Source organism: Cricetulus griseus, assembly GCF_003668045.3.
Source record: "Cricetulus griseus strain 17A/GY chromosome 1 unlocalized genomic scaffold, alternate assembly CriGri-PICRH-1.0 chr1_0, whole genome shotgun sequence".
Lineage (NCBI taxonomy): Eukaryota > Metazoa > Chordata > Mammalia > Rodentia > Cricetidae > Cricetulus > Cricetulus griseus.
Genome location: NW_023276806.1, coordinates 116,734,129 through 116,749,135, shown reverse-complemented (window position 1 = coordinate 116,749,135; position 15,007 = coordinate 116,734,129). Strand labels below are relative to the sequence as shown.

Here is a 15,007-nt window from a genome sequence, read left to right as displayed (position 1 = left end):
TGGGAGTGATCTTGAGCATCTCTGGGGGAGGGGCCATCATTTGGCGGTCTTTCTGAGAAGCAGCAGGGTTTGGAGAGACACAGGGGAGGGGATTTGGGTGGAATTTCCACAGGAATATTCCAGACTCTTTGGGTATATGGATGCCAGGGCCTGGAGTGAAGATTTCACTATAACAACTGGATAAACTAATAAATGGTGTTTACACACTGCTGAAACTAAACTAAGCAGGCAAGCTTCAAAGTGGAACACTTCCTACCTGGATCTGGTTCCGCAGCTGCTCGGCTTCCTGCCTCAACTGTTCCAGTTCGCTCATCCTTTGTGACTGGTCTCTTCAGGAGTCTCACGTGAAGAACTGGGGGTGGGAGGCAATTAATTTGTATTTTAATCTACATGTAAAGCATGGACACATACCTTTTCAGTCCTTCCAAATGTAAACAAAACAACCAACATTACTGGAACTTAAAATTGCTTAATAAATAAACAACTAGATCATTTACAGAAGGATTTTATGCAAGAGTATGACATGAAAGTTGTCAATACCAACACGGAGTCATTTCTGCCAACCCTTCCATGAAGAAGGTGCGTGTCCATACACATGCATACCTATGAAGGAATTTCAGAAATAAACTCTCTGTGAAGGAGAGCCTGCATACATATATGCCCACAAAGGAATGCCCAGGAACTTCTGCAATATCCCACGTAAGTGATTTGAATGTAGCTAGCTCCCTCAAGAGCCCACACCAGCTCCAGACACAGCCAAGTAAGCGATGGTCTTTGTTTCCAGCTTAGGTAGACATTCCTTTTGTTCTCTTCCTCCTCTTTCCTTTTTCCCCTTCCCCTTTTCTTATCCCAACATCCTCAAATGCATATATGGTATTCCAGATACCTACCCTTGCTATTCTAGAAAATCCATGGTATGGAGAGTGTCAGATCCAAAAGAAGCCCAGGACAAATGTCTGCTGTGGCATCTATTAGCACACCAAAGCATGTGCTGGCCTCAGGCTTACTCAGCATCACAACTGCCCATGGCTCTTCTCTGTGCTTCTCACTCCACCCCTACCCTAAATGTCACCAGCTTATTGGCTTCCCTTCCCCTGCTTCCCATTCCTATATAACCTTGGTCCTTTGACTCCCTCTCTCTTGGCCTTCTCCTCTTTCCTTTCTCCTTTCTCGCTCCCTTCACCATTCTCTTTCTCTCACGGCCCAGGCCAGTCTGTTGGCCATGTTCAGTGTACTGCTTTCTCTCCATGCTCTGGACTCTAACAGTTGCCTCTGGTTGTTCTCTCCCTTGTAGCTACAACAGAAACCTTCTTCTCAACCATATCTTGGAGCAGTCATGTTCCCACTTTATACACCTGATGTGGCCAAACCCCCGTATATATAGAGAGAGTTGGTTTTTCTGTCACTCACTTTAGGTCAACAATGTTAAGGGAGAGATCTTGAGATGGAGTGTTTAAGACCAAACCATCAGAACTGATAACAGGTCCAGGGAGAGGCTGGCTTGTGGTTTTGTTCTGTCTTTGAGTCAGAGTCTCACTATGTATATCAGGTTTGCCTCAAACTCAGCGATCCACCTGACTTTATCCCCAAATTCTGAGATTAAGGCATACACTATGCCCAACATGAAGCTGTTTGAACAGATCCTTCTGCTTCTACCTCCCAACTGCTAGAATAACATATGGGCTCCATAGGCCCATATGTCTGAAGGCCTGGGTCCCAGTTGGTGGAGCTGTTTAGGAAGGATTAGGAGGTGTGGCCTTATTGGCATAGAGATGTGGCTCTTTTGGAGGAGGTGTGTCACTGGTGGTAGACTCTGAGGTTTCAAAAGCCCATGCCAGGTTCAGTCTTTGTTCCCTGCCTCCAGTTAATAGATCAGCTCTCAGCTACCTCTCTAGTACTCCACTATGCCAGCCTGCCTGCCGCCATGGTTCCCACCATGATGGTCACGAACTCACACTCTGAAACTGTAAGCCAGCCCCCGATCTAATGCATCAAGAATTTTTGTTTTCATTTTTTAGTGTCATGTCTATGAATGTTTGCCTGCATTTATGTTTATGTACCACAAGCATGCCCAAATGTGTCTCTGGAACTGGAGTTACAGATGGTTGTGAGTCACCACATAGATGCTGGGAACTGAACCTGAGTCCTCTGTAAGGACGGCAAGTGCTTTCAACCACCAAGTCTCACATCTAGAATTTTATTTTTATTATTTTTTGTTTGTTTGTTTTTCAAGACAGGGTTTCCCTGTGGCTTTGGAGTCTGTTCTGGAACTAGCTCTTGTAGACCAGGCTGGTCTCGAACTCACAGAGATCCACCTGCCTCTGCCTCCCGAGTGCTGGGATTAAAGGCATGCGCCACCACCCTCTAGAATTTTAAGAGCAAATCCCTAAATCCAATGCTACAACCAATCACCGATGAATACGGACATGTGCACAGAGAGGGGTCAAGTAGAGAACACTGTAGACACCAATATCCAAATGAGACACTTACTTCAAAAATTAGGGAAATGTACACTAAAGAAAGGTAGAGTTTCACAACTTTAACCTGAGGCAGGAGCTGATAAAGCTGGATATAAACCTTAACTCAGATTCCAGTGGTCCAGCTCTTAGAAGCACTTTGGCAGTGTCTACCAAGTGATGGCATGGGTATCTTTCAACCTGATAATCCATTTCCATTTCTGGATGCAGAAACCCCAAAAGCAGACACTCTAGTACCTGTACACTAGAACAGGGTGCAGCTGTTCAGAAAGTGTCAAAATTATAATAAATCATAACAGACCTGCCCCTGGCCAAATGGGTGATGTCTGTGCTATACAGTGTTAATACACAGCAGCAAATGTAAACGTTCCAATTAGATACAATAGGCAGCTCATAAAAACACGATGGCGAGAAAAGCCCCAGCACAACGCCACTTATAGAATTAAAGAAAAAAAAAACAATAAAAACCAGTGTATTGAGATGTCTGAATACTACCAGGGGCACACCTGTGATCTCAGATTGGGGAGGATCAGGAATTCAAGGTCATCCTTGGCTGCAAGGCGAGGCTTGATGTAAGCCTGAGCTACAAGAGTCCCTATCTCAAAACACCAAAAGGAAGAAAAAGTATAAATATATGCACTTCAACTTCTTTAAGGGAAGGAATGATAAAACGGTCTAGGAACACAACTTGTTGCAAGCCGTAGCTCACACTCTAGTTCCTCCATTGGGCATGCGATTACAGTGCAAACCACTATTACTAATAACCAAGCAAACTCGATCCAGTTCCTGAGGTTCACCCGGAACCACAATTTAAACGCAACGAAGTAAAACACAAGGAGAATAGAAAGTGAGGCTGAGTTTAACGACTTGTTTAACAGTAGAGGGAAGTTGAGAGTTTAATCCACACACACCTGGCACCCATCATGCATGACTCTCTTTGCAAAGGGTTTCTTCAGTCTGCTGGAGCATGGAGCCCACCTCCTTACTTAATTTTTATCTCTGTAACCACCACACTATCCAACTTCTCTCTTACTCTCTTGGACTTGACTGTTCCTTCTCTGTTTCTTTGTAGGCTCCCTGCTTCATTCATTTCTCAGATACTTGCATTTCTCAGGATTCTAGGTTAGACAGCTAGTTTAGAAACTCCCCTCCTGGGAGGAAGGAAAGATAAAAAGGAACCTGAGGTACCTATGAGCCACTTGGGGGTTGGGAGATGACTCAGTCTGTAGAGTGCTTGCCACGCAAGTAGAAGGAGCTGGGTTCCAGCCCTCAAACTCACAAACAAAAGTCAGGTGTGCTAGTGTGCACTTCGCCATCCCATCACTAGAGAGCTGGAGACAGGTGGTCCCTGAGGTGTACTAGCCAATCTGTGTAGACTGATCATTGAGCCCCAGGCCCGTGAGGGACTGGGTCTCAAAAAATCAAGCTGCTTGAGGAAAGACACCAGTGGCTGTCCTCTGCACATGCATGGGTGTGAGCACACAAACACTTATACACACACTTGTAGCTACACACATGAGTCCAAACCCACACGCTCACAACGTTTGTTTTGTTTTGTTTTTGAGACAGGGTTTCTCTGTGTAACAATCCTGGCCATTCTGGAACTTGCTTTTGTAGACCAGGCTGGCCTCTAATTCACAGAAGTACACCTGCCTCTGCCTCCCAAGTGCTGGGATTAAAGGCCTGCGCCACCACTGCCAGGCATGTGTGCATGTTTTTAAGTGTGTGGCAATTATCTGCTGTTCAACCTGATTCACTGATGCAGGGTCCCTCAATCAAACGCAGAGTTTGATGATATGGCTGGTCCTGGTAGTCAGACTCTTCTGAGGGTCTCCTTGTCTATGCTTCCTGAGGCTGCCTTCCCCACTCTTTATATGTAGGGTAGAGGATTTGACCTCATGCTTACTCGACGAGCATTTTAAACTCTGAACTGTCTCTTCAGTCCTAACACATCCCTTGGAGAAGCACCAGAAAGGTGCAGTGTAATGCTCTCCAAAGACTTTCCCCAATGGTGATCTTGCTCCAGGTCAAACTGGAACTGCACATGGCAATTATCACAATTACCTGTAGAAGGGGAACCGAAGTCAATCAAGGCAATTTGAAATTAAGATTTTTTTCTTTACAAAGGTATTTGATATAACCATGGTGCTCTTTCAATTGCTACAACTTAATTAAATGTTTCAGCATTGAGTATCTGACTCACGCAACAAAATTTAAACAACTATCACATACTGAAATCCCTGGGAAGCCTTAGTATCTTTTAGAAGCTGGCTGTGCCAGTAACAAGTATCAGAAGATGCCAATGAGCTGTTGTATCCACACAGGTTGATTAATAAAATGAAAACAATGCAGCCATATAATTCAATGGCCTTTTCACACAACTTTCACCAAAGCAAGACATTCTGCCATCTGTACAATACTGCTGCTGTGTGAGCGAAGGGCCTTTCTGTCTACTGGGGATGAGAACCTGTAAGTTCTTAGCTACAGAGAATCTCCACACAGATTGCAAAAGCTCACAAAAGGCATGAAAGACTCTAATTAGTTATTGTGCGTGTGGCCTGAGTGTGTCAGTGTTCTCACGTATGCACATGTGTGCAGGTGCATGTATATGAGGGGGTGCAGGCCTAAGGCTGACATTAGGTATCTTCCTCAGTCACTCTCCACCTTATTATTTGAGGCAGCGTCTCTCAGATAATCTGAAGCTTGCCTATTTCTGCAGTTAGGCTACCTAGCTAGTGAGCCTGGGGGATCCTCCTGTCTACTCCCCAGCACCAGGATTACAGGTGCCTCTACTGCCTCAACATACCCCAGGTGGACCTGGGACAGCAACCCACATAGGTAGGAGTGGACATTTCTGTAATAGAACGCAAGGGAATACACAGTGGGCAGTCCTTAGAGTGACCATGCTGGGCAGTGCCCACCAGAGACCTCTGTTGACAAACTTCACCTTCCTGAAAGAACCATCTAGCGTATTCCACTCATTCCTAAGGAAAGGGCTTGCTGTGCAGCCCAGGCTACCTTAAGCCTCATGAGTGTTGAGTTCCAGGACATATGCAACCATGCCTGGCTTTACTATGTTCTATTTAATTTGTAGAATTCTACAATAAAAACTGCCCACTCCATACCCTAATTGCCCTGATTTATTCTGTGGCACATACCGGTTAGGGAACAGAGCCTCATTCAGCCCCAGGTGCAGGACTGGGTCCTAATTTCACATTACCAAATAGTGGAAGTCAGTAGCTACACCAAGTCCTATGCAAAGTGATTTGGTGAGGATTCATAAAAATCAGTGGAAGTCCTAAAATGAGATTGATGACTAATTTTTATGCCATCCTAGAGCCCTCATCCAGTGGCTGATATAAGCAGAGGCAGACATCCACAGATACACACTGAACTGAACTCTGGAACTTAGTTGCAGAGAGGGAGGAATGAAGATCAAAGGGGTCAGTACCAAGCTGGTGAAACCCACAGAAACAGTTGGCCTGAACAAGGGGGAACACATCGACCCCAGATGCTGTCTGGGAGGCCAGTACAGGACTGATCCAGACCCCTGAACATGGATGTCAATGAGGAGGCCTCCACATTCTAGGGGGTCCCTGGTAGTGGATTAGTATTTTTTTCCCTGGTGTAAGAAGGGACTTTGAGAGCCCATCCCACGTGAAGGGATACACTCTTGCCCTGGACACATGGGGAAGGGCCCAGGCCCAGGCCAGGATGATGTGGTGGACTTTGCAGAGCCCCCATTGGGGGCCCTACCCTGCCTGGGGAGTGGAGGGTGGATGGGAAGGGGGGTAGGTCGGGGTGGGGTAGGAGGATGAGGGGAGGGAGAGGGAGAAGGGATTGACATGTGAAACAACCATGTTCCTAATTTGAACTAATAAAAAAAAAGAGAATAGTAATAATAAAAAAAAAAAATCAGGGGAAGGGCTAGAAGATGGCTCAGGAATTAAGAGTGCATGCACTCTCACCACACGAGTAAATCACCTTGTTAAAATCAGGAGGGAACAAGTCTTAAGTCAAGCCATTCATTGCTAAATTTCCACTTAAAAGTATTAAAAATGGAGAGACACAATGGTATATGCCTTTAATTCCAGCACTCAAGAGACAGAAACAGGCAGATCTCGAGTTCAAGGTCATACTGGTGTGTGTGTGTGTGTGTGTGTGTGTGTGTGTGTGTTGTGTGTGTGTGTGTGCGTGCGTGCGCGTGCGTGCATGCGTGCGTGTGCGTGTGCGTGTGCGTGTGCGTGTGCGTGTGTGTGTGTGTCTGGAAAGATGACCCAGGGAGTAATGGCACTTGCTGCCAAGCTAAATTTAACCCCTGGGACCCACACAGTAGAAAAAGCCTAAAAAGTTGTTTCCTGACTGTGGCATGTACACCCTTCATGCAAGCATACACACAAAATAAACGTAATAAAATTTTTAAACATAAAATTCTTAAGACTCAGTCATAATTTGCTCTCTGATCATAGGGATCAATCTCCCTGTGCACAGAATATATAGAATCCTGTTGATTTCTCTACTGCTGAAAATATGGCCCTTATTCTACCTCCTGGGTTCAATCCCCAGTAATGGGGGAAGTTTTCATTTCATGTCAGTACTATTCCAAAGCAGAAGGAAGAACATACTCTGTGAACATCTGGGACAAAAGGTCTCAGAATGCACACTGGGAAACGGTGCACACTGGGGAATGGTGCACACTGGGGAATGGTGCACACTGAGAAATGGTGCTGGGGGACACTTGCCAGGAACCTACCAAGAATTTTTTGCTCATACGCAGTGCACCAAAGGAAACTGCCTGGCTCCCATGACCCCTACTCCAGAGCATCAGCATGACAATGTAGGTGCATTTTGATGAAGAGCACGGCCTCCAGTACAGTGTCTGGACACCACCATCCCCACTGCTAGCTCCCCACCCTAAGCTATCCATCCCTACAATCTACAACTCATCATTTTCTCTTCATTCTTTGAGATCAGATTAGGACTAATCTGATCATTTGCCTATGTAGCCCAGGATGGCCTCACACTCACAGAGATCTACCCACCTCTGCCTCCTGAGTACTGGGATTAAACGTGTGTGACACCACAGCTGGCCCATAACAATTAGAAATTTCAAATTGACTGCCTTTGAAAGAAGGTCTTGTGCAGCCCTGACTGGTCTCAAGTGTACTGTGTAGCCAAGGATGATTTTGAACTTCTGGTCCTCCTGCCTCCACCTTCTGAGTGCTAGGACTATAGGCATGGGCCACCACACTTAGTTTTATGCAGCAGTGATGATCAAGCCCAAGGCAAGCACTCTACTAAATGAGTTCCTGGTTTAATGATTTCTTTAAGGGAACCAACCACTCAGTTTGTGACCTGAGTTTTTCCTACTTTTTCTCTCTGGTGACTATCCATTCACGCTCTGCTTGTTAGAATCATCTCCAGCAGAGGGCAGCCAAAAGAAGGGTGGCTGTGTAAAGGGAGGGTAGAAACTCACTGGCTTCCAGAGCTGCACAGCCTCACTCAACAGTGCCTGAGGAGTCTCTGGCAGCACAATGTCTGGTCCGTGTCAAAAAACATTCGTCAAACACAGAGCTGGAAAATAGGAGTGCTAACACTTGTTCATCCAACCATATCCATATCCATCCATCCAGTTTCTCTGCCAACAAGTGAACCAGGAATCCTCCAGACTCTGGAGGTGCAATAATCAAGAACCAAGATTCTCATTGCCATGGTACTGTGATGGACAGTGCTGTTAGCCACCTGAAGATGAGCTTCTTGGCATGCCCGTGGGGTATCCTGATTGGTCAATTGAGGTGGGGAGACCCACACACTACTCATCACTGGGTCCTGGACTATACAGCAGAGGAAGCAAGTGAGCACTAGCACCCATGCTTGTATCCCTGCTTCTTTGCTGCCTGTACAGTGTGAATAGCGACCTCAAGCGCCTGCTGCTATGGCTTCTTCCACAGCAACCAACTGCACCTTGAACTGTGAGCTGAAATAAAACCTTGATCTCCAAACTGCTTTTGTTAGAATATTTTATCACAGCAACCAGAGCAGCCACTAAGCCAGGGACTCTATTCTCATCTGTTTAGGAAATGAACCCAAAGTAAAACACAATAGCACATGATCCAACTTTAATTACACTCAAGAACTACATGGGAAAACACCCAAAGTTAGATCACAGGTGATTAGGGAGGCTGTTTTAAAATAAATCAAACTAAGTAATGAATGGTATCAGGAAATGGGCCATGTCTTTAAAAGGAAAAGCAAGCCAAGCACGGTAGCACACGCCTGTAATCCTAGCACTGAGTCACAAGGATTGCCACAAGTAAGAAGCCAGCTTGCATACACAGGGAGACTGTTTCAAAAGAAACAGTTAATAGGGCTGGGGCTGTAGCTGGGTACGGCAGGATGCTGGTCCCATGCATGAGGCCCTAGGTAGAAGAAACAGGAAAAACAGCCCTTAAAGCAACCAACCTGGACCAACAGGGAGAAAATGTGATGCTGGAGCAGAGTGAGACGGGAGGGAGGGGTAGAAAGCTAGAGGGGTGCAGTGGCAGGTACTTGGGGATCCTTCCTTACTTTTACTTTCTTCCTTTCTCTTTTGATGGGGTGTCATTCATTTTGGTGCTTGAGTTCCTCTAGACTGGGCCATTGGGAGACTTTCAAGCTATAACCTTTTGAAATTCCCCAGCATTGTCTTCAACACTTTCTGACTTTGTAGCACAAAGTTCAAGGCTCACCCTGTAGCTTTCCCATGCCAGCTCTAGAATCGGCCATTTAGAAAAGGCCACACTTCCAGGTTTTCACCAGCCAGAGCTAGGAATTGTATGTATGTATGTATTCAGTATGTGCATGTGCAAGCATGTGCATATTCATGCATGCAAGTGTGCTTACATCTTTTAATCATGGGTTCATATTGATGCCACTAGTCCCAACAGAACGCCAGACACTTTTCCACTGCCCCTTCCTTATCTCCTCCCTTCTTTTCTGACCAGCTTGCCTTTATAACACACTATGCAGGCAAGGATGATCGTGAACTTCCAAACCTCTATTCTATCTCTCAAGTGCTGGGTTATAGGGTGCTGGGGGTGGAAGCCAGGGCTTTGGTATGCTAGGCAAGCACTCTACCAACTGAACTCCAAGCCCAGCCCTTAGTACTTATTTTCTGTCTCTCAGAGTAAAAAGTCTAGCTCCTAAAATATCAATAAATCTTGTTTACTGTTCCTTTTTTCCATTTTAAAAATATTTTTTATTTAAATTAGAAACAATCTTATTTTACATATCAATCCTAGATCCTTTTCCCTCCCATCCTCCCATGTCCCACACTGACACCCCTCATCCCACCCACTTGCCATGACCATGACAACTCTATAAATGAAAACATTCAATTGGGAGCTTGCTTACAGTTTTAGAGGGCCAGTCTAGGACCATCATGGTTGGAAATAGACATGCATGGTGCTAGAGCAGTAGCTGAGAACTGAGAGAGAGAGAGAGAGAGAGAGAGAGAGAGAGAGAGAGAGAGAGAGAGAGAGAGGCAGGCAGGCAGGCAGGCAGGCAGGCAGGCAGGCAGGCAGGCAGAAAGACAGTGGGCCTGGTATGGGCTATTGAAACCTCAAAGCCCACTCCCAGTGACACACCTCCTCCAATAAGGTCACACTTCCTTTTTTAAAAAGATTTATTTATTTATTATGCATACAGTTTTCCTCAAGTATGTATGCCTGCATACCAGAAGAGGGTACCAGATCTCATTACAGATGGTTGTGAGCTACCATGTGGTTGCTGGGAATTGAACTCAGGACCTCTGGAAAAACAGTCAGTGCTCTTAACCTCTGAGCCATCTCTCCAGCCCAAGGTCACGCTTCCTAATCCTTCCCAAACGGTTTTACTAACTGGGACCAATCTTTCAAACATATGAGCCACCATAGTGGCCATTCTCATTCAAACTACCACACTCATCTTCTCAATGTGACATAACAGGTAAGATGGCTTCAGGACTATACTGCTGAAGGGATCAGCTCCCCATTTCAGCAGCCATAACACCCTAGCACGCGCTTGCCTGACCTTGTCTTGATCACCAGGAGGTCAGATGCCTGCCTCGTGGCAAGGAACCGATCATAAGCTAGCTGGTGGTGCTATGCTTTACGGCTCTGGGTATGCTTTACAGACAAGTGCACAGCAATGACGTGCAGAGCATAGCAACCGCCCTGGGAGGGCCTATGGGCCATAACAACCAGGTGACCAATCAACACAGGACAAACCCTCCAAGCCTGGAGGTACACCAATCCTGAGCCTGTGTGTACCCCTAGACACTCCCCTTACGCTGCCCTATAAGATCTCTATGCCGTGGCTTCGAGGCGTCTTTCCTAGCCATCCACCATGGTGGATGGATGAAAGGCCGGATCTAATATGGGGTAGCTCGTTAAACAACTGAAATAAAGCCTCTTGCTGTTTGCATCAAGCTTGCGCCTCCACATGGTGATTGGGGTTGTTGTGGTCCTGGGCTGAGATCCTGGGGGCCTGAGCCTCTGGGGGTCTTTCACTGCTACCATGTTCCCTGCAGAGTTCAAGCCTTTCTTCCCCAGTTCATTTTATATTGAGATCAAAAGAGGTCAGTCCTGTGTTCAAACACTACCTGGATTCAATTTTTTCCTTCTGATGTTAGGTTTATACTGTTTATACTCAGTTATGGAGTCCAAAAATTAAAAAGAAATATATTAAAGCCCCCTCCAGCTTGTTTATGCGTATGTGTTCATGGCTGTGTGTAGGTATGTAAACGTGTGTCTGGATCCCTTGGAACTGGAATTATGGACAGTAATGAACCACCATGAAGGTGCTGGGAGCCCAATCCAGGTCCTCTGCCAGAGCAGCCAGGCCTCTTACTGGCTGAGCCCATTTCCAGACCCTCCCCACTCCCATTTTAAGCTCAGAACATAAACAAGATTAGCAAGTTTCTGCAACCAGAAACTCTTGGGAAAGGTTTGTTCAAAGTTGTGCCAATCTTCTACCCAGCCAGGTTACTCTGTTTTAGCTGTCTCTGAGGTGGCTATTTGTCTGCATTTATTTTTGTTTTCTCAAAAAAGGCCAGTTTCAGGGTCAGTGAGATGACTCAGCAAGACACTTGTCAACAAGCCTGAAGACCCAAGTTCTAACCCTAGGACCAAAGGAAATGACTCCTGCAAATTGTTCTGTGACAGCCACAGGTGTGCATTCACTCACACACATGCATATGCACATGCACACATGTGCACACATGTACACACACACACACACACACACACACAGATACACACACAATGTAGTGTAATGAAAGGTTTTTTGTTTGTTTGGGTTTTTGTTTCTTAAATATGCTATCCTAGTTTGCTTGTCTATTGATGGGCTAAAACACTGCCCCAAAGCAAGGGTTTATTTGGCTTACACTTCCAGGTCACAGTTCATCACTGAGGGAAGTCAGGGCAGGAGCTCATGCTGGAACTGAAGCAGAGACCACAGAGAACAGCAGCTTGCTCTCAGGCTCTCTTTCTGCTACCTTTCTCACACAGCCCAGGCTTATTTGCCTATGAATAGCGGCCACAGTGGGTTAGGCCCTCCTACATCAGTTAGCAATCAAGAAAATGTCCCTCAGACATGCCCAAAGGCCAAACTGATGAATAAAATTCTTCAGGTTTCTCTACCCAGGTTCATCCAGTTGACAAGGAACATTGGCCTTCTCAATAAAGATCAAATAAGATTATAGTGCCTGGAGAGAAAATGGCTCAGTTCTTCAGAGAGCACACTGCTCTCAAAGACAACACAAGTGCAGTTCCCAACACCCATGTGCCTCACAAAGGCTTGTAATAATTCTACCTTCAGGGTATCTGAAGCTTCGAACCTCCCTAGGCCCTGGCACTCAAGCGTCCAGAAACATGGGTAATTTAAAATGACAAAAAATTATTTTAGAAAAGAAATAGGTCAATAACTGAGGAAGAACACTACACATTGAGGGAAAAAATGTGATTTAGGGTAGACAAAACAGAGTATTTACATAACAACGTAAAGGACCCATAGACACACAGAAGCTTCAGAGAAAGAGAGTGGTGGCAAGGAAAACAGATATGAGAACCTCTCCTGGCTTACCACATGACAGACGGCAAAGAGTTCCCACATTAGAAAGCAGGCTGCCATCCAGTTTTGTTGTTGAGAGACAGGTGCTTGCTATGTAGCCCAGGAGAGATCCCCTCTTACCACCCTCCTGCCTCAGCTGCTGGAGCTGGGATTACAGAGGAGCCCCACCAAGTGTAGAGTTGATTGCTATCCTGTTTTCACCTTTCCAGAGTCGTTATGTTTGTTTCTCCGGAGCCCATGTCAAAACAGAGGCATTAGTTTGAAAGCACAGTTAAGTCATCGCTACGTACTTAATGCCAACAGAGTAAATTGTGCCCTAGACAGGGGGCATGGATCTAGGGATGCCAGGGAGGCAGTGCCTGATGGTTGGCTGTACATGGTAATACCGGTAAGTGGTACCAATCACACCAGAAAAATCAGCACAGGTTTCTGACATGTCTAGGAAATATATGTATACATGAATGAGTAGCTGAAGATTGCTCTTTGAGCCTAGGACTAAACAAATGTGTTCTAGAGAGAAAAGCATGCCTGTTTGGGACAGAGGGATCTTGCCTTGAATCCAACTTGAGTTAACAGTTACAAGTCCTCAGCAAGTCATTAACATCTCCTTGCCCGTGGATGTCCACATTGCCAGTGAACACATGTGAAATGTGTCCTTTGAGAAGTGACTGAGATGACACAATAGTATAGCTCACTGCCTCTGGTCCAGGACAGCTTCAGTAAGTAACGCCTTCGATAAACCAGATTAAACTAGTAAGCGAGGTAAAGAAACTAATAACCAAGCCACTCAACTTAAATAACATGCTTGAAAGAAAACAGAATTCACCCAATCTCCAGGAGTATGTGGTAATGGCAGAAAAATGTCCAATACTTAGTTCCCATTCTTATTCTTGAAAGTGTCCCAGGTTCTATTTTTAAAGTGTAAAAATACACATTGATATGTTTATTCATAAAAGACCAACAACTCAAAATTGCTTCCTGTCTAATGACCATGGGGTTAAGGCATGCCGTCAGGTGAACCACAACACACAGAATCAACGTCATGGTCGAATAACCTGTAGACACAAGGGATCTGACAATATTCATTAAATAATATTTTTAAAGTTTCTATTTCGGTTTTAAATTCATCAGCAAACCCAAATGCAAGGATGAAAACTCCTTAAATGTTCTCAGTCAAAAATACTAAAATATACACGAAACTTTCAGAGCCAGCAATGAACACCGGCAGAGACCAAGTATTATTCAGTTTGGTCCAACCCCTGTAAAAGACCTCCCTCTCATATGAGCATGTGTCAGCCATCACATCCAGATACACTGAAAAATACAGACGGTCACTGTTTCAGTTAGCAATATTGAAAGGGACTAATAAATACATTTCAAAGTCTTAAAACAACTCCCTGGCAGGGTGCGGGTTCACACAAGGCTACAATTTCACGCGTTAAGGAAAGAGAAAGGAAAAAGATGAGAGAGGAGCAGAGAAAACAAAATCACCCAGCACTGCTACTGGAAGCTGACTGGAAGCTGTCTCCCAACTTTGAAAATGCAGTCTTCCCTTAGCGGAGAGCAATACACAGCCACACACAGTACACGGGGATCATTTCTGTCCTGAAGCAAAAAAAAGATGCTGGGAGAAAATGAGAAAATGCTTTTTCCTGTTCTAAACTTGCAAATACCCCAAATCCGTTGTCGCCCCCACCCCATTAAAAATAACAAAGCCGCGGGGCATCGTATAGGTCTAAAACAAACAAAAACCAAAACAAAACCCAGCCAGGCTCCAGCAGCCCGTGAGAACTTGGGGGCTCCGCGCCCTGCAGCCATCACCGTCTGGGCTCCCAGGGCGGCCGCACCCTCGGGCCGTCCCGGCCCTCGCCAAGCGCCGAGGAGCCCGCGTCCACACGGAAAACCGCAACGTTCCACCCGCGTCCACACGGAACCCCGCGCCAGGCCGCCCGCGTTCGCCACCTACCTGGAGCCCGGCCGCCACCACCGCGCTGCTTCTGGGCGTTTGGCTGCGGGGAGCGAATCGCTAACAGGCTCCACCACACGAGACGGCTGCCACACCCAGAGCCCTGCACGCCGGACGGGGCGGGGACCGGGAACCGGGGCGCGGTGCTTGGGGCGGGGGCGAGGGCGGGGGCGCGCGAGGCCGGGGAAAGGGTCTGGGAACGCGCCGAGGCAACAGCGCGCGGGGCTTGAGTAGGGGCTGGCGGGAGCGAGCACGGTCGGGGTTGGGGGCGCTCGAGGGGCTCGTAGAACCCAGAGCGCGCTGGGTCTGGGTGGAGGCTGCTTAGTGTGCGCAGGGCCAGGGGCGCGGGTGTCTTAGTTGGGAGGGGCTGGCGGGGGCGCGCGTGGCCTGGGCTAGGGAGCACCCGGTGGGCGCGGGCACGCGTGCAGCTTTTGCCGGGTTTGGCAAGCGGACAGCGCATCCCAGGCAGTTTCGA

The 15,007-nt window shown here is 46.6% G+C and overlaps 1 protein-coding gene across 2 annotated transcripts in view; it reads right to left on the bottom strand.

Annotated features, from left to right (window-relative positions):
• The window catches only part of Gnb4 (G protein subunit beta 4), a 34,309-nt gene extending 19,621 nt beyond the window's left edge, over positions 1-14,688 (bottom strand). The window contains exons 1-2 of one of the 2 annotated variants that reach the window (XM_027392010.2): positions 14,533-14,688; positions 257-352 (exon numbers count right to left, since the gene is read on the bottom strand). In XM_027392010.2, coding sequence (XP_027247811.1) covers positions 257-313 — 57 coding nt within the window. In that variant the 5' untranslated portion in view covers positions 314-352; positions 14,533-14,688. Of the gene's footprint in view, positions 1-256; positions 353-14,057; positions 14,172-14,532 lie in introns of those variants that run through there. The other variant, XM_035450804.1, reaches the window with a different exon arrangement.
• Between the last annotated feature and the right edge of the window lie 319 nt (positions 14,689-15,007).